The sequence below is a fragment of the Monodon monoceros genome, unplaced genomic scaffold (genome assembly GCF_005190385.1).
Source record: "Monodon monoceros isolate NGI ecotype Baffin Bay Population unplaced genomic scaffold, NGI_Narwhal_1 Super_Scaffold_8, whole genome shotgun sequence".
NCBI lineage: Eukaryota > Metazoa > Chordata > Mammalia > Artiodactyla > Monodontidae > Monodon > Monodon monoceros.
Genome location: NW_021703785.1, coordinates 12697947 through 12718826, shown reverse-complemented (window position 1 = coordinate 12718826; position 20880 = coordinate 12697947). Strand labels below are relative to the sequence as shown.

The window sequence follows — 20880 nt, the reverse complement described above, 5'->3', positions numbered from 1 at the left end:
CCGTGAGGTGGGGGCGGCCGCGGGAGGCGGCGGGGCCGGCCGCCGGCGCAGGGTCCGGGCGCGCAGCGCGGCGGGCGTAGGTCTATGTCGCGGGCAGCGGCGGCGGCGGCGGCCGCGGAGGGACGATGCGCGAGTACAAAGTGGTGGTGCTGGGCTCGGGCGGGGTCGGCAAATCCGCCCTGACTGTGCAGTTCGTGACCGGCACCTTCATCGAGAAATACGACCCCACCATCGAGGACTTCTACCGCAAGGAGATCGAGGTGGACTCGTCGCCGTCGGTGCTGGAGATCCTGGACACGGCGGGCACCGAGCAGTTCGCGTCCATGCGGGACCTGTACATCAAGAACGGCCAGGGCTTCATCCTCGTCTACAGCCTCGTCAACCAGCAGAGCTTCCAGGACATCAAGCCCATGCGGGACCAGATCATCCGAGTGAAGCGGTGAGAGGGCCGGGGGCGCGGGCACGGGGCTTTGCGGTGCGGCCGTCAGCCCCTGTCCCGGGGCCAGAACTCCCTCCCGCGCGCTCTGGGGTGGCCGTGGGCAGGAGGAGATGTCTAGGGAGATGGCTCTGCGATCTTACGCTTTATGATAATTTTTTTTTTTTTTTTTACCAGCATCTTCCTCTTCATCTTGAATCTCAAATTTGAGTGCTTTGTTTCACAACTCAAATTTGGCATCCCGTGAACCCACAGCACAGCTCTTTGTCTCTTGGATATTACTAGTAGCGCTTGTGCAGAACCCCAAAGGAAACAAAGTTTAAAACTTGCAGGGGGGGGGAGAGGGGCGGGTAGGTTTCTGCTGGGAAGAGGGCAGCTGTGCAAGTATAGTGGAGACATTTTCAGATTGAACAACAAACAGAAAACCTACCTTTGCAGTATTTGACAGCAAAAATTGCTCACACGTACGTGGTTAAAAATGTCAAGTCCAAAGGAAAGAGACCTTTCTCGTTTCATAAAAGATTGAATGGTGCCAAGGCGTTTTACAAAAATGAACTCTCCAATTAAGATGAAACTTTAAAGACAGATTATCAAATTATTTGAAGACATGGCTCAGTTGGATTGAGATAGTATATAGAAGCACAAGTATACCATTCACATTAAAGAATGCGACTTAACTTTTTTTTTCTTTTTAGTCTAGCTGCCTTATTCCCCTCAAAAACAAAAAAAGAAAGAAAGAAAAGGGAGGGAAAAAGGCATTCCTGGAAATAATGCAAGTTTCTTCAAAGGTGTGACTCAGATATTAGCTAATTTAAAGTTAATGCAAATAAGCGCTTTCCTGATATGAACTCTTTTTTCTAAAGTGTGCATTTTGGAAATATGGCTGGTAGCATCAATGGCTTATGATATTTGTTTTCTCTTAAGTTGACTGAGTATATTTTTTCCTATAATTTCAAGCATCAGAAGTGTAATATCTCAGTTCAAAGTTTTAGCAAATTTTTCTAATTACTGTTTACGTGTTACTGCTTTGTCTGATTCTTATTATTAGTTAATAATTGCTAATAATTTTGATTTAGTGTAATTTTGTTTTTCTTACCCAATTCTACCTATAACCCTAAATTTGTAGACATTTGCTGAAAACTAGTTGTAAGTGTACTGTAGACGTAGTCTCATTTTTAGTCAGTTTGAGTCTACTCACTTTGAAAGAGCAAATACCAAGTCACATATATTCAGGGGTTGCTCAAAAATTCACTAGAAGAAGCAGATTTTTAATGCCACGTATGAGATCAAAGGGGGCCCTCTCCTGAAGCTCTCCCCACTTAATTCACTGAATATGCACTTTAATAGCTAACCTAAAATTTGGTATGTTACTTCTTCCATTAAATTTCAAACTAGAATAAAGTGGATATTTTTATAGCCTCTCATGGTGTTCTGAGATCTGTGAATCTGATAGCTTCTTCTTCAGTCTCATTTTCTTGAAAGTTAATTGTTATAGTTAACATAGGAACACTTTTGGTGTTAAATTTACTAAGTATCTGATATTTAAGAGGCTACATTCAAGTGGCTCAAATCTTTAATTCCCCTTTCATACTACTTAAAAAAAAAACATACAAAACAGGGCAATCTAACACATCGTCACATGTCAATCTTAGGCCATATACATACATCAAATAATAAAGTAAATGCCCCAACTCCTCCACCCTTTATATTTAAACATATACAGATAATACGTGCATTGATAAAAGTCACATGCCCAGGGCGAACTTCTTGACACAAGCCTAGCGGACAGAATATGGTAAAATGTCATTGGATAGTGTAGTCCATATGATTTTGTAGTTTCTTATGATTTAGTAGAGATTACTAATAATGAGTTAGTGTAAATGTAGTGTATTGGAACAATTTATTTGTTTGCACTGTGACCCAGGAAGAAAAAAAATGAGTAAAATTCTATTTGCCCAGATGTCATTTACTCACTCGTCTCAGTTCCTGATGTAAAAGTTGAAAAGACCAGCTGAGGTGTATGTAGCTCATAAACTCTTTCACTGGAATTCATCCATTGTGTCCTTAAGAACTGCTTGGGCGCTTCTGTGTCCTGGTATTTTTTACTTCACCCTAATCTCATCATCTGGCCTCCCGGCCTATAGCATATTATAAACAACGTTGAAAGAAAGAAGGAATCCGTGTATACTATGTATTTTACGATACAGTATATATCATGCACATATTATGGTAAAGCAGGCATTCAATGTGTTGGTTCTTTAACTTTTCCCACTTAAAGAGAATAAAGTGGGATTTTCAAATAAATGAATTTTTTTCTCTTTTTGGGAATCAGTTTTTAAATTAATCAGTTGCTCTGGGAGGTATTCGTAGTTGTTCCCTCCCCTCTGCCAGTTACTGCTTTACATATTCTATACAACAGTTGTTTGGGGATATTTAATATCACCATAATGCAGATGACATAAGTGAAGTGCAGAGAGGGTTGATATTTCGCCCCAAACTAGTCATTGGTGGAGAGGAGATTTAAACCAAGATCTGCATGAATCCACGTATTCTTCTTTTCTTCTATACCATGCTGCCTTTGACCTTGATGTTTATTGGCAAAGTCAGCAATCCAGCCTTTGGTCTAGGGTCACGCTCTTCAATTCAAATATAGTTGTGGGCCATGTGTGTAATTTTGAAATGTCTACTAGCTGATTTTTTGTAAAAAGTGTGAAGCAGGTAAAATTAATTTTAATAATGTATTTTATTTAACCTACTCTATCTAAAATATTGTCATTTCAACGTGTAATCAGTATTCATAAATTGAGATACTTTAATAGTTTTCATACTAAATTTTCAAAATCTGGTGTTCAGTTTACACTTAGTGCACATCTCAGTTCAGACTAGCTGTATTTCAGTTGCTCAACAGCCACATGTGGCTCCAGGCTACCATATTGGACAGTGTAGGTCTAAGGTGTATATATTTTGGGGAAATGCTTGCTTCTCTGAGCTCCATCTTCCTTGTCTGTGAATTAGAATATAGCATGCACCTCTCAAGAGTCTTCGTTAGGATAAAATGAGATAATATATTTTAAGGTGTCCAACACAATACCTTGAACACAAAACTTGCTTCAAAATTCCAGCTGTTCTTTGTCACCCTGTCTGCTTAAAATTTTATCCTTGATATAAATGTAATTTGAGAGGAAATAAATTTGATTGCATTTTGAAAGTCATTACCTAGTATAGACAAGATGATACTAAAAAAGCAGTGGTGACTAAAACAATCCTTGGAAAAATTTTGTTGGTATTCTCTTAAAATATTTTCTCTTATTAAAGATCTTATGGGAAAGGGCAAGAGAATGAACATTTAACTTTAACTGTAGCACCAATGCACAGCTGAGAGTGAAATGGAGCTTTTCCCTGGATTGTTCTTGTATGGAATGTTTTGCTTATAAAAAGTGTAAAACAGGTCCCTACTCCCTTAAGTGTCTGTAGGTTCACGGACATCCATATACAGGTTCCCCCCTGCTATCTGAAAGTAGAGAGTTCCTATGAAACCTTTCCTAAGCCAAAATGGCATAAAGTGAAGAAGCAATTGCCTTAGGACACATCTTGCTTACAGATGCGCAAAAAAAAAAAAAATCTAGGTAAAGCGCTTACAGACACAGTTCAAAGCCATGGCAGATTGATGCTGAGGTGCTGAGTGTGGTTCCTGGAGAAGGAACTTGGAGGTGCCTCTCTCCCTGATGGGGTACATGCTACCTCTCAACTGCTCACAGCAAACCAAGTGCTGGACGCGATTTTCACTTTTTGCCTTTTTTCATAAAAGCAAAAATCATCTTATTTCTTTTGGTTATCAAAAACAGGTACTAATGTAGGTCTTTCCTAAAATTGAAGTGTCACGAAGCAACTTTTGAAAAGCACAGAATAGCTGTATATACACAGGCTCCTGTCCAAGCCAAGCAGGCTAGCTAAAATGGTGGTTTTTATAAATTCACATGCTTTCTTTTTTAAATTGACTTTGGATGAGATCGGACACATAGGGAAGAGTGACAAGGATACAGAAAATGTTTCAATTGAGATAAAACTCAAGTTCTTTCTAATTTCATAGTTGCTTCTCCCATTCCTCCCAGGGTAAGCCGTGGTCCTGACCTTGGAACATGCAACCCAGTGCCTATTCTTAGGATAAAGCCCAGAAATCTTCAACATGACCTTCCCAGGCCCAGCAATGCTCTTATCCCTCCCTGCCTTTCCACCTTCACCTCTGGCAACCTTCCTCGCCCCTTGGATTCCAGCACCCCGACCTTCTTTTAGTTCCACGAAAGTGCCTGTCTCTGGGCTTTCCTTCTACATGCAGAAATCACCCACCTTTTGCAGAGTTAATTCCTACTTTTTGGCCCCTGCTTAGAAGATTTCCTCCTCAGGGAAGCCTTCCTCATCTTCCCAAACTGACTTTATTCCATCCTGTCTTCCCACAGTGTATTAACCTCGTGCCTCACCCCTTCCCTCAACCACTCATGTTTCAGACATCGGTGGCACCCTGTGTTTCCCCTCCTCTGGTAGTGCTCATCAGAGTTTAATTTAAGTACAGTCCGTCTTTCTTATTAAACTGTAATCCCACGTGGCTAGAATGGCTCCTGGCACGTAGGAACCAATCAAGAAAAATGTGTTGAAAAAAATTAGTGTTCAAAGAGAAAATTATTTTAGTGGCCTCAGTTTCCCCAAGCATTTGAATTTTACAGATGGAGGAGGTGACTCTCTAAAGCCCATTTTGCAGCTGGAGTAGACGATCTCCCTTCCACTCTAACATTCTGTGAGAGTACTTCTATCTACTAGGGGTGACCAGGGAAGAGGTAAAATTTAATAACAGACTTTAAGAATCAGAAGCATGGTGTCTTCCAGATGGAGGACATGGCATGGGAAATGCATAGGGTAGGTTCACTGGCTGTTAAATAGACCAGGTTGGCCAAACCAGGAATTTATATAGAAGTGTGAGAAGAGGTAAAATACATAAAGCTAAATTACAGAAGGTTAAAGACTTTGGACTTGCTCTTGCAGTCAAGGACCATGATCAGAATTGTTACAAAAATAGAAATATGGTGGTGATATGATAGATGGCTTCTTAGTGGTAATAGACCAGAGTCAGAAGAAAGAGTTGTATTGTCATAATCTCATTTCTACATGAAGTATAAAGATTCTGAATTAGCATGGAAAGAATGGATGCAAATAATGTTGTAAAGAATGAATCAATCAAACTTAGTGGAAGAAGGAGAGGAAAAGGTCAAAAGTAACCTTGACATTTTGAACATGAGCGAATAGAATTAGAGAGGAATAGCTTGGGGAGATTATTTTGGCTTTGGAGATGGTAATCATCCAGATAGATGCACCTAATAAGCAATTAGAATACTGGACTAAAGCCTGAAAGTTCAGTTTATGTATGAGTGTAAAGACTCGAAATCATCTATATAATTCACATTTGGAGAGTAGATGAACCCTGCTGGGTAGTGTATAGAGAGGTAGAAGTGAATGGCCAGGAATAGAAATTAGAAATGAATATGGCCAAGGATAGAACTTGACATTTGTAAGGTACCTAGAGGAGACTTTATACATTGCATTAGGCTAGAAGGCATGGTGCATTTTATTTTTTTTTTATTTTTTTATTTTTTCATTATTTCAAAGCCACCTTTTATTATTAATCACAGAGCAATAAAAGGCAAACAAGCAACAACAGCAGAAAAAACTATTTACAAAACTACTTCTAAAATACTCTTAAACACTTTTGACTTACTAATTATCTATGAAGAAGTTCTACATCAGATAAAGCATTGAAAACTTTAGTACCTTAATCATTTAAAAGCACCTTCATTATCCAGGCTTTAGGAGCCAGTGTCCTTTAATGGACAACAGACTCTTGAATAGTCCTTTATTGGACGTTTTAAGAGTTATACAACAATAAATATTTTGGCTTCACAGAACCTGCGCCATATCTACCTCATTAGCCTACCTTTGGGTCCTTTCTGATCAGGCATTTCTTTTCCCTCAACGTACAGAAATACTGCACTAGATGGCCTTTTCATTTCGGGATAGCCATTTCATTATTTTTATGTGGCATGGTGCATTTTAAGACTGAGGAGAAAAATGGGGAAAGTGTGGTTATTTGTACTACCCAAAGCGAATAAGTTACTTTTTTTTTTTTACTATTATTTCATATTTCTGTATCATTTAAGTGATCACTTTTAAGAGACCCAGCTGATCGTTTGCACATTTTCTCCTCACAGTAAGTTGCCCTAAAAGCCCAATCTAAGGTAGAGGTAGATTGCCAGTTGCTAACACATAGATAATGACCCCCAACAGATTGGCACTGTGGAGCTGAAACCAGGAAATACATCCAATGATGTTTGTCCCAATAAGTGATTTCTGGAGTCTGCCACCAATTCCTTCTTCCCCAAACACCTCCTTCCCCAGTTTGATACCTCCAGAGACCATAATTGTAATTGAAAGCTCCTCCAAGGTACAGAGCCTAATAGCTGTGAGTCACTTTTTATAGCCCAGAGTTTTTTCCTGAAAAGGAAACTTGGTTTTGCTGCATTGTAAAATTAGAATATTACAGTAGAGTCATTTCCTTTTTACCATCCCAGGATTAGAATTTTTTAAGTTCACTTTGTAGTTGGAGTAGATGATCTCCCACCAGCCCTACATTCTGAGAATACTTCTATCTCATTGGCACAATAAGGGAAAAAGTATTTTAGTATGAACCTTAAGGAATCAGCAGCCTGTGACCTGCAAATCTTACCTGTTTAGGGGTTTGTGATAATTGTATCAATAAAATCTCTAATCAGAGGAATCATTACAATGTTGTTTTTTTTTTAAAAAGGTGGAGGGGCAGAAAGGATTTAAATAGCCAGCCAACAATTCCACTGCACACAGACAAAAGATATCAGCTATCCCTGAATATTGATAAATCCTCTGACAAATGGAACAGATGGATGATTTGAAAGGTGATTTGACTCGCCACTGAATGAGAAGTATTCAGGCCCCAGGCAGGTGGATGACATTGACTTTCTAACTCTCCTTTAGGAAAAAGTCAGATAATTAACAGATAAACACTAAGATAATTAACAGATAAACACTAAAATATCTCTGGATGACACAACCAACAGGAAGAGCCAACAAAGTTGGAATCTTTTTATTTGTTAAAATTTTCCAGTAACAGTACACTTGAGTGATTTAATTCTGTATGGTATCTTTTCAGAAATTATATATGGCACATTAAAATGCATAGATTATATATTTACACATTTCTAAGCAGTGATCTTTACATAAAACTATGTACACCATACACAATCTGTGATTTTAGACATCTGCATTTCAGTAAAGTATATAAGTAAAATATAAGTATATTGATAAAGTTTAAGTTTATCAAAATATATTAAAAGAGCATATTTCTAGCTGCTAGGATTTTGACATGGTATATACCAAATACTGTTTATGTACTTCTAAAAGACTGGAACCTCTTTGGAAATGTCGGACCTAATATTTCAACTATTCACCTTTTATTCTTGTAGGAAAATTCTACTAAAAAACACATCACATTAGCCTGATTTTTAATAAATTTCAGTTTAAATTAAAGGTCACTGCTATGAAATAAGATTTTTTTTCCAGCATGTGAGTCAGAATAAGGTTATTGGGTATCCGAATCAAATGTCAGCAGCATATTATATCGAAGGCATGGTTTGGGAAATCCAATAATAAAGCAGCATTGGAATTCTTTGGAGTTTGATGCATTTTATTACTTAATGTTGGAAATGTACTTATCACACATTGCTAAAAGCTCTAACTGAATAAGCTATTTAAATAAGCTATTTAAAATAGATTACAGCATGTGAATAAAGTATACTTGTAAATTATACATTCTTTTAAATCAAACTCCTGAAATATATTCACTGGTGGAATTGGAGAGATTGTTGGTTTTCTTCTGTTTTGAAAACAAACCAAATTGATATTTTATGGAGAAATGTGATTAATTAATTATTTTGCGGGTTTTTAAAGTTCATTTTTATTGAGATATAATTGACATATAACATTGTAATAGTTTTATGGTTTTTTCACTCAGTAAAATTACACATTGTAAAACCTTTACCTAAAACATTTAGGAGTTATTTCCCATAAAACATAATGATTTGATATATGCATATATTGCAAAATGGTCACTACAGTAAGTTTAGTTAACGTCTGTCACCACACACAGTTACAGCTGTGTGTGTGTGTGCTGTCAGCGTTTATGATTTACTCCCTTGGCAGGTTTCAGGCATCCAATACTGTATTACCTGTAGGTGCTGTGCTGTACACAGCCCCAGGACTTATTTATCATTTATCTTATAACTGGCACTTTGTACCTTTTTACTGCCTTCACCCATTTCACCCCCGACCCCATCTGTTCTCTGTATCTGTGAGTTCAGTTTTGTGGTTTGTTTGTTTTAAGATTCTGTATATAAGTGAAATTATACAGTATTTGTCTTTTTTCTGTCAGACTTATTTCACTTAGCATAATGCCCTTAAGGTCCATCCAAATTGTCTCAAATGACAGAATTTCTTTTTTTTTTAATGGTTTAATAATATTTTGATCTATATCTATATCTATCTATATATATATAACATTTTCTTTATCAGTTCATCTATCAGCGGACATTTAGGTTGTTTCCATGTCCTGACTATTGCAAATAATGCCGCAGTGAACTTGAGGGTGCAGATATCTCTTCGAGATAGTCATTTTGTTTTCTTTGGGTAAATACAGAAGTGACATTGCTAGATGTTCTATTTTTAATATTTTGAGGAACCTCCATACTGTTTCCCATGGTGGCTGCACCGATTTACATCCCTACCCACTGTGCACAGGGATTTTCTTTTCTCCACATTCTCACCAACCCTTGTTTATTTTTTGTCTTTTTGGTGATAGTCATTCTAACAGGTGATATCTCATTGTGATTTTGATGTACATTTCCCTGATTATCAGTGTTGAGCACCTTTTCATGTACTTTTTGGCCACCTGTATGTCTCCTTTGGGAAAATGTCTGTTCAGATTCTCTGCCCATTTTTTAATTGGATTTTTTTTTCTATTGAGTTGTATGAGTCCTTTTTATATTTCAGGTATTAATCCCTTATAAGATATATGACTTGCAAATATTTTCTTCCATTCTGTAGATTGCCTTTTCATTTGGTTGATGGTTTCCTTTGTTGTACAGGAGCTTTTTAGTTTGATGTAGTCCCATTTGTTTTTATTTGCTTTTGTTGCCTTTGCTCTTTGTGTCAAATCCAAAAAATTATTACCGAGACCAGTGTCAAGGAGCTTACTCCCTATGTTTTCTTCTAGGAGTTTTATGGTTTCAGGTCTTACGTTCAAAGCTTTAGATCCATTCTGAGTTGATTTTTCTGTGTGGTATAAGGTAATATTCCAGTTCCATTCTTCTACATATGGCTATTCAGTTTTCCCAGCACCAGTTACTGAAGAAACTATCCTTTCCCCATTGCATATGCTTGGCTCCTTTGTTGTAAATTAGTTGACCATATATGTATGGACTTATTTCTGGGTTCTCTAGTCTGTTCCATTGATCTATGTGTCTGTTTTTATGTTAATACCATACTGGTTTGATTGGTATAGATTTGTAATATAGTTTGAAATCAGGAAGTGTGATGCCTCCAGCTTGGTTCTTCTTTCTTAAGATCCCTTTGGCTATTAGGTCTTTTGTGATTCCATACAATATTAGGATTGTTTGTTACATTTATGTGAAAAATGCCATTGGAATTTTGATGGGGATTGCATTGAATCTGTAGATTGCTATGGGTAGTATGGACATTTTAACAATATTCTTCTAGCCCATGAGTACGGAAGAGCCTTAGATTAATTTGTGTCTTCTTCAGTTTCTTTCATCAATGTCTTATCTTTTTTTTTTTTTTTTTTTTGGTATGCGGGTCTCTCACTGTTGTGGCCTCTCCTGTTGCAGAGCACAGGCTCCGGACGCGCAGGCTCAGTGGCCATGGTTCACGGGCCTAGCCACTCCGTGGCATGTGGGATCTTCCCAGACCGGGGCACGAACCCCTGTCCCCTGCATCGGCAGGCGGACTCTCAACCACTGTGCCACCAGGGAAGCCCTGTCTTATCATTTTTTAAAATTGTTATTATCTGTCAAAAAACAAAATATTAAAAACAATAACTCTACTACTTTGTATTCACTTAGCAGTGGCTTTTACATTTTCTTAATCTGGCTCTCAGGAATACATTTTGCAGTGTACATACAGGCATAAATACGTATAACTGAAACCAAAATTTCGTGAAACAACAGTTACACTTGGTATGTTGCTGGTATTATATTTTCTTGTTTTATTCTACTCTGTTTTATTTCATTGTTTTTAAGTGTTCCTCTTGATCCACTAAATTGATCTCATCACACACAATCTGAAAACTGCTATCCTGGAACATTTTACTCTAAGAAAAATAAATGGACCTATCTCTTTCATAGTTTGAAACAATTTTTATCTTCTCTTCCTGCTTTTCCATTTTCCAACAATGCTATGTAAATGCTCAGAAAGTGAAATGAATTTCCCAACATGAGTTAGTAAAATGTTACCTCTGTCACAGAGAAAGATAACATTTAGTCAAGGAACAAAGAGATACATAAAGTGTATCTTTTGAGGAAGCATTTATTACTGTTTGTTGGGCATATTACAAATATGAGGACATATTTCTCTTGTAATTTTGTTTGTTCTGGTAAGGCAGGATAGCTCCTGCCTTGTGAAATTTAGAACAGAGAAAGGGATGTTGCAGTAGGATCCCAACCAGAATGTGTTCATTACTACAGCAGGTTGCTGTGGGGACTTGGGAGACTGATCTTTATGAGAGGTTTGCTGCATCTGTCTAGGATGATGTTGATTCAGCTCTGCCTTTAAGACAGTAAAAATAGATGAAGACGACCATAATTACAGCTATCTTAAAATTACTTAGTAAAATTACCCCAGAGAAACATTATAAACCTTTACTTAAAACATTTAGGAGTGTTGTGTTTCATGCTTTTCTAGGAGCAGCCCTTAAAAACTAGTAATTCGAATGTGGAAGTCCTACACCATATTGATAATTCAGTACATCTTAATGTTTTCATCTTACCAGATGTCTTTACATCTTTCTGCAAATGAAATCTTAGAGGGTTTTTCTCTGGTTTTGGATGGAAAATTTTGTTTTGTTCTTAATTCTAAGTACATGCATCCTGAGGTTTACAATGAACATAACAAATACTGTATATATTATAATTGCTCTCAGTCAGTATTTAATTTTATTGGGCATACTGATCTTATCTATGAAGACCATTAATTGTGAATCTGGTTAAAGCTGAGCTTCAGTACTTACTAGTCATATAATTTAGGAGCAAGTTAGCATTCTCTGCATCTCACCTTCCTCATCTGGAATATGGGTATAATATAATAACTAATGAGGTAATGAATGTAAAGTTTCTTAACATAGTAACTCTAAAATATCAACAATAAAGTTTCACCAAAAATCACAGAAATAGAAATGAGACCCAAGCATTTTCTGACTTTATAAATCAGTATACTGCCACATGATTTCTTAGGAATTAGACTCGCTTGCCTTCCCATATCTAGAAAAATTATATATTAGCTAATCTAGTATTGCATTTCCATTTTTACATTGCTTTCTTGCCCGTGTCTGAAGTGCTCATACAGTGTGTGTATTACAGAACTTACAGCACAGACCCTGAGCACTTTGTGTCTTGAGGCTCTCTTGCCTATAAATGGTGACAATATGATTTTGTGACTCACAAAGAATTGTGATTTTTTTTTTTAGTACATGTATTTAAAATATAAAAAATATAGAAAGTGATCAGGCATATAATAAGTATTTGTTAAGTAACACTTTTCTTTTTTAAAAAGTTTATAATAATAGACCTTTTATGAATACCAAAACTATACATGGGGTGAAGAAAATTTTAATAGTGTTTATGGCTAATTACATATATTTGTGTATATATGTATATGGGGGGGCAATGGAGGGAAATGTGTTGACAGAGCTTTTAATAAATTGATTCTAGAAGTTTTGTCTTTGTATAAAAGTCATCACTGTCAACATCAAATACTATGGTTTAAACCACTTTATTTGCATAACACTGCCCTGAGCATTATGCAGAATAAGTACAAGATACTATCTTTGTCCATCTGGCATGCCAAAATGTACTACAAATGAATATATATTTGACAGTGTTGAGTTTATTATATATGGAGAGAGAGACAGAATACATTTTTTGAAACAGTTTGATTTCTAAGTTTTAAAGTATTATTCCACCAAAAACATTGCTTTTGCTAGGCCACTTTTTTCAAGGAATTTTTTTTTTTTGGCACAACTTTTTTTTTCTCTTCCTATTTTATTCAGATATAATTCACATACAGCACTACATAAGTTTAAGGTATACAGCATAATGATTTGACTTACATACATCATGAAATGATGACCACAGGAAGTTTAGTGACCATCCATCATCTCATACAGATAGAACATTAAAGAATAGGAAAAATAATTTTTTTCCTTGCAATAGGACTCTTAGGATTTACTCTCTTAACTTTCATGTATAACATACAGCAGTGTTCATTGTATTTATCATGTACTTACAACTGGAAGTTTGTACATTTTGACTACCTTCATCCAATTCCTCCCCCAACCCCCAGACACCCCTGCCTTTGGTAGCCACAAATCGTTCTGTTTTGCTATGAGTTACTTTGTTTTTGAAGCATAATTGGCCTACGACACTATGTGAGTTCCTGGTGCACAACGTAGTGATTCGGTATTTCTGTATTAGGTTGGCCAAAGAGTGCCTTCAGTTTTTAAGTAAAAATAAAAGACACATTTTTCATTTTCACCAAGAACTTTATTGAACAACGTATTCACCCTTTTGTGCCACTACCTTCTGCCATTTCTCAGGCAACTCCATAATTCCATCTTCCCAAAACTTTTTATCTTTTCGAGCAAAGAACTGTTCCAGGTGCCTTTTACAGTCTTGCAGGGAATTGAAATTTTTTCCATTAAGAGAATTTTGTAAAGACCGAAATAAATGGAAATCTGAAGGTGCAATGTCTGGTGAGTACAGTGGATGAATCAGAACTTCCCAGCCAAGCTGTAACAGTTTTTGCCCAGTCATCAAAGAAACATGCGGTTTTGTGTTATCCTGACGGAAGATTATGTGTTTTCTGTTGACTAATTCTGGACGCTTTTCATCGAGTGCTGCTTTCAGTTGGTCTAATTGGGAGCAGTACTTGTTGGAGTTAGTCTGGTTTTCCAGAAGGAGCTCATGATAGAGGCCTCCCTTCCAATCCCACCATATACACAGCATCACCTTCTTTGGATGAAGACTGGCCTTTGGTGTGGTTGGTGGTGGTGCACGTCACTTGCCCCACGATCTCTTCCTTTCCACATTACTGTACAGTATCCATTTTTCATCGCCCATCACAATTTGTTTTAAAAACAACGTTTTCATTACATTTAAGTAGAGAATTGCATGTGAAAATATGGTCAAGAAGGTTTTTGTCACTTAACTTTTGTGGAACCCAAACATCAAAGCGATGAACATAACCAAGCCGGTGCAAATGATTTTCAACGCTTGATTTGGATATTTTGAGTATGTCAGCTATCTCCTGCTGACATACTCAAAATATCCTGATCGTTCTCAATGTCTCAATTTGATCACTATCAACTTCAACTGGTCTACCCAATCGTGGAGCATCGTCCATCGAGAAATCTCCAGCACGAAACTTCGCAAACCACTTTTGACACGTTTGATCAGTCACAGCACCTTCTCCATACACTGCAGAAATCTGTTTTTGCGTTTCGGTTGCGTTTTTACCTTTCTTAAAATAATAAAGCATAATATGCCGAAAATGTTGCTTTTCTTCCTCCATCTTCAACGTTGAAATGGCTACACAAACATTCACCAATTTTGATGTCTTTTTTAAAATGCACGCTGATACGATAGCTGTCACATACAGTCTAACAAAGTTGTTTCGGATGAAGTTAAAGACAACTAAGTGCTACTGGACCCACCTTACGGAAAAATCTGAACGAAACTTTTGGCCAACCCAATACGTTACAGAATGATCACCATGATAAGTCTAGTTACCATCTGTCATCATACAAAGATATTGCATTATTATTGCCTATATTCCCCTGTACAAATGTATACTGTACATTTCATACCTCTGAATCATTTATTTTGTAACGTCCAGTACTTCCAGTTTGTACTTCTTAATCCCCCTCACCTGTTTCTCTCACCTTTTCTAAAGGTTTTTTGATGCATTCTAACTCATTATAGAAGGTCAAAATTTGTCTGTAAGACTAATGCCAGCAATCATATATTTATTTGCTTTGTTATATTTAGTATATTTTGATCCTCCCTGGAAATGAAATCTTACTTTGTATTTGGTTGTTGAATGGTTTGAGCAGAATTGTTATCTTAGAAAGCATTAAAAAAATAAACTGATTTATGGATAATTGAGAGAAAACAGCATAGATTAGCGAGTACCCAGGGAAGATAGCTGGGAGATTATCTAAAGATAAAAGTTCGTTATCAGGGATAGTTTAATATAGATTAAGAAACAAAGAATAAGCTTTATCTTAATATCAATTTTTTTTGTCTTTGCATTTAGTGAAGCTGAAATATCCAAATATGGTACATATAAAACTATACTATCCAGGACTTCCCTGGTGGCGCAGTGGTTAAGAATCTGCCTGCCAATGCAGGGGACACGGGTTCGACCCAATGCAGCCAAAAATGAATTAATTAAAAAAAAAACAAAAACTATGCCATCCAAAATATAATCCTCCACCCACCCACCCAGATGACCCACATACACTTGGACTGTTTTCTGCTTCGTGAACCAACACTCCAAACAAACTTTGTCCGTCAGTCATAGTCACGTTGGCATAGTGAGGAGCTGGGTGCTCGTTGTAAGACAAGTGCGTACATATATGAACACTAACTAGACAGTTAAGACAATTTTTAAGTTTATTTTAGAAGAGCTGGAGATGAGAACATAACTTTTCAATGATCAATCAGTTTACACACAATACTGATGGCATGAAACTTTTCTCAGTGGTCTTGCATTAAAGAGCTTAATGTTTGCATAAACTCTACTTGTTCTTGCTCTCAAATGGCCATCAACCAGTGTCGGCATACTGCCCCCTTCAGGGAGGAAGGATATAAACAGAGTGTTGGGTGGTTGGAGGCCTCCCAGAGGTACAGCCATTTGAAAAGGCCACTCTTTTTTTTTGCGGTACGCGGGCTTCTCACTGTTGTGGCCTCTCCCGTTGTGGAGCACAGGCTCCGGACGCGCAGGCTCAGCGGCCATGGCTCACGGGCCCAGCCGCTCCGCGCCATGCGGGATCTTCCCGGACTGAGGCGCGAACCCGTGTCCCCTGCGTCGGCAGGCAGACTCTCAACCACTGCGCCACCAGGGAAGCCCTGAAAAGGCCACTCTTGATGACATTGTTCATTCCTCAGGCTACCCTGAGTACATCATCTGGTTTTACGGAAAGAAATACTTGGACACTTATGGATGAAGGGACTATTTGGGGGAAGAAGATGTGTTGTGTTGCTCTCATCCGCACATCCTGTTAAAATCATAAGTACTGAAGCTTTTCTAGATCGTACTGACTAGCTTCTAACAATCCCATAAATATTTCCTTTGAATAAGTACCACTGCTTTGATCTGTTCCCTCTTCTCCAAAGGTGGCCGTATGTCTCTTTACCTGGGACAGTTCAGGTTTACACCTGTTGCCTTGGTACATTTATTTACAGTGCCCCTTTCCATCTCAAAAGTGTCTCTTGGCAAAAATTATATGGTCCCTCTAGGCACTTACCTTAAGTTCCCTGTTTTTAGAATTATGTCAATTTCAATCCCATTTTTACTTGTATTTTTGTGATATCCAGTCTGTATAAACAGTCTCTTCCTTTGACTTGGCCAACATCCTTCTGTATTACATTTCTGGATTGGGGGCAGCAGATCCTCATGAACTGGAAATTTTATTCAGTTTAAAAGATGACATCTTTTGGACTTCCCTGGTGGCACATTGGTTAAGAATCTGCCTGCCATTGCAGGGGACATGGGTTCGAGCCCTGGTCCAGGAAGATCCCACATGCCTCAAAGCAACTAAGCGTTTGCGCCACAGCTACTGAAGCCCGCGTGCCTAGAGCCCGTGCTCCGCAACAAGAGAAGCCACCACAATGAGAAGCCCACGCACTGCAACTAGAGAAAGCCTGCGCACCGCAAGGAAGACCCGATGCAGCCAAAAATTAATTATTTTTAAAAAGGTGACATCTTTTTTACTAAACATGCTAGACTAAAGATGGCTGTGGATTGTTTGACATGACTCCCAGAGAGAGGTGGGATCTGTTTCCCCTTCCCTTGAATCTGGGCCGACCTGTAACTACTTTCACCAAGAAAGTATGGTGGAAGTGATGCTAAGCAAGTTTGGGGCCTAGTCTCTAAGAGGACAAAGCACCTTCCACCGTGGTCTTTTGGAGCCCTAAGCTGCCATGTGAGAAGTCCAGCTACCCTCCTGGAGAACACATGAAAAGGCCCTGAGACTGTGTGGAGAGAGAGACGGAGGTACCCTTCTAGCTGTGGCCACCAGCGGGCCAGGCCGGAGGTGAAGCCAGCTTTGAGACTCCTCCCAGGCCAGCCCTAGCTGAACACCACTGAGTGAGCCCAGCCAGTGCCACGTGGAGCAGAAGAATCGGCCACCTGAGCTCTGCCCAAGTTCCTGACTCACACCACCACGAAACAATAAAATGGTTATGTTAAGCCATTAGTTTGGGGCTAGTTTTTTAAGCAGTAATAGTTATCTGGAGCAATAAAACATTTTTAGGTGAACATGTTGATATTTTAGAAATTATTTTGATAAGAGTACTATTGATCCTTCGGATTTCTCTGTTAAGATCTTTAAAGAATGTGTAATGAGGATGAGTGACAAGTGAGTGAAAGGATGTATTTTAGCTCTTAAAAGGTGGCAGATTGACGCAGGCATCTACCAACTGACTTGACACTGTATCTGTCCCGTGTCATTTTACCGTTCACACCCACATGTGATTAACTGCACTTTGAAGATCATATCTAATTTTATTAGAATATAACATATTAAAGTTTAGTTTCAGCAGAAAAATCTGCGTATGTGTATACACTTCGGAACTGCTTGTAACAGTAGTCTGTACTGCCCATCCCCATTCACTCTACCCACAGTGTATATCCTTTCTAAAAGTAGTTGACATATACCATCTAATTTATGTTAACAAAGAAAGCTTCTTCCATGTAAGTATTTGGTGGTAGTCCGCTTCAGTTTTGATATCCAGCTCCTGGCACAAAGAAAGCATCCAGTAAATGTTGAGTTAGGAATAAAGGTCCCTTCGGTTCATTACCTTATGGATTTTGACCATTTTCTTTCCGAATATCTGGAGAACCCTTATATTGCAAATCAATTTAAGCATTTCGGCATCTAATGGAAAGCATGATAAAGGATAAAAAATAAAGCATTCTAGATGGTGTACATCCAAAATGCTTTTTTAGCCTGGTGACCATGGATATGTTTGCATTGTTTCTGTGACATTTTCACTGTGGGCTACATACAAAAACTGTCATATTTGAAGATAATCACTTCATTGACTCATTCTATTTTGTACGGCTATAAGCGTCAAGAATTGATTCCAGCACCGGAGATACAGCTACATAAAAAAGCATTCATGGGGCTTCCCTGGTGACGCAGTGGTTGAGAGTCCGCCTGCCGATGCAGGGGACACGGGTTCGTGCTCCGGTCCGAGAAGATCCCACATGCCGCGGAGCGGCTGGGCCCGTGAGCCATGGCCGCTGAGCCTGCGCGTCCGGAGCCTGTGCTCTGCAACGGGAGAGGCCACAGCAGTGAGAGGCCCGCGTACCGCAAGAAAAAAAAAAAAAACATTCATGGCCCTTTGCCTTCCTGAGGTCCCAGATCTAACTTTAAAGGTGACACAGCTGTTTTAAAGCAGAAGCAAGACTTTATCTCAGAACACCTAATTCTCTTCAGTTTTGTTTGGTTTCCATTTTCTTTTTTATTATCCCACATTGTTTTATAGGACGTCAGAGCCATGGTTCATATCTAGTAACTTGACTTAGCAGTGCTTGGAGCAAGAAGACGAACAGAGTAAGGAAAGATACTTCTGTTCAGAGAAGATGGTAAATGGTCAGCTTCTGATATCAGAGGCAATAGTATCCTGTTTTTCTTACATTGTTCCCATAAGAACTAATGGTCTTTAGAGTAGAAAGTTAGGTTTGGCCGTCCTGCCAGGGAATGGAAGCTGGAGATAGGAAATAAGATAACTATGTAACAGTTTTTGTTACCATGTAACAATAGTATTTTACAGTATCCATAATAATTCAATGGATAATTCATGTACACTGCTTAGGGCAGTGTCTGGCACCTCCTAAGCCCTCTACAGATGCTATTATTAGTAAAGTCATCACCGTCATCTTCCATAACATAATACCTAAGGATCAGTAATGTTTGTTTCACAGATAAGGAACATGGGCTCAGAGAGGTCACATGACATATCTGAGGGAGCACAGCCAGACTTTCTAGGTCCGCTAAATCGACATCCAGTTCTCTCCCCTTTGCGGTGCAGTCCATCATGATTTTAGCCAGTGACCACATGGTGGTTGACCTTGACTGTTAACGTAGAGATAGCCTTTATCAAGTGCTTGTAGAGCCATCACATATTTTTCTTAGGTCGTGGTTTGGGGGGATGGGGAGAGAACCGTGTGCAGGGCTTTAAAATAACTACTGTGGAAGTGGCATATAGGATAGAATAGAGGGGTGAGAAATTGGAGGTGGGACCAGTTAGGAGACTACTGCACAGCTCAGGTATGACTTGTTTTGGAAATGAAAGGGGTTTTGTAGCGGGAATGAAAATGAAGGGACAGATTTTCTCACATCCAATAATTCTCACCCTGCCTGTCCCCTGTAATCACTACTGTTCCAGACCTATTGTTACAGTCTCTCATCCCAAACCTGATTACTTTAGAGACTAGTGAAGACTTGCTTACCACCCTTTCTCCCTCACTCTCACAGTGACTTCTTATAACTGTTTCTAACTTCTTTTAATTCGCTGTTGACTTGAATCCTGTCAAAATATCGGTAGCTCGTCATTCTCCATTGGCTGCTGTTGGGCACCATAATCTCTGCCAATAATGGTAGTTTCCAGCTCCTTTCTTCGTTGTGCATTTGTTTTGTTTTGCCTTTGCCATCTGTCACCTGTTACTTCTCCCGCTTCAAATGAAAAAAAAAAACTTTTTAATAGACATCCCCAGTCAAACTTATGCCAGTTGAACCAACCAGTTACAACCTGTCATGCATAATTGATATGCTTGTCCCCTGAGCTGCTTATTGCTGGAGAGAAGGAGAGCTAATTCTGCTGGTCTGATAACCTGCATTTTCTAGAGATTCAGCGTGTTTTTAGTTTTGTTTGGTGCTGTTTGTATTTAGTGATTTGGAAATAAATATTTTAAGATCTTACTACAACAGTAGGAAAATACCCCAGGAAAAATACTCTTCTGGTCATAATTTAAAAGTTTCTAAAAAGTCTTAGCTCTTTCTAGCTTTGATGCATCTTTAAATCTTTTTCAGTCAGAGGTAACTTTTAAGAAGTACTTGTAACTGAACTTTAACTGTGTATCAGATATATATGAATTTTCATTCATCAGCATTTTTGCCAAGAATTTGAAATGAGGGGATGCTGAGAAGGTATATCCTATAATTTGATATAAATTTAGATAACAGTTCAAATAACTTGCGTTTTCCTGAGCAATTGACTCAATTTAGTCTTTTCAAGTACAATAGTTGGACCTATTTTTTAATGCAGAGGTTTTTAGATTTCGACTCTCACTGAAGATAAAAAGCATGTTTTATGTCTGAAGACCTTTGTTCCTTAGATGGATGACAGCTGTGTGTTTTTCAAATCGGTGTCCAAACTTGAATTTTCCCTGCTATTTAAATTATGTAAGAAGATGCATACTTTGTTGACAGATTATTTGATGACTGAATATACATTAAAATGCAGATTGAAATTTAACTACATGTTAAAATATCAAATGTGGACCAACAACTGCTTTCCTCTGCCTTATTTTGGTTATCTTGGATATTGTGCTTCTTTTAAAAAAAAAAAAAAGGGAATCAACTGGTTTATTCAGATATTTTTGCAATTAGTTTCTAAATAACAAGGTTTAAGGCTTCCAGTTGCAAACATTTCCTCACCTATGACACATTACTGGGGCAGATTATCTTCATTTCTAATAAATAAAAAGCCAGATTGAATGTGGTCATGATTATATTTTCTGTTTCTAACATGGATATTTGAAGTTCTCTGCCATACTGTGGCATCTTGATA

At 38.3% G+C, this 20880-nt stretch overlaps 1 protein-coding gene across 2 annotated transcripts in view; it reads left to right on the top strand.

Annotated features, from left to right (window-relative positions):
- RAP2A (RAP2A, member of RAS oncogene family) overlaps window positions 1-20880 on the top strand; it is a 41535-nt gene that overhangs the window by 1015 nt on the left and 19640 nt on the right. Inside the window, exon 2 of one of the 2 annotated variants that reach the window (XM_029210520.1) lies at window positions 192-439. In XM_029210520.1, the coding sequence (XP_029066353.1) occupies window positions 324-439 (116 nt within the window). In that variant the 5' untranslated portion in view covers window positions 192-323. Of the gene's footprint in view, window positions 1-104; window positions 440-20880 lie in introns of those variants that run through there. The other variant, XM_029210519.1, reaches the window with a different exon arrangement.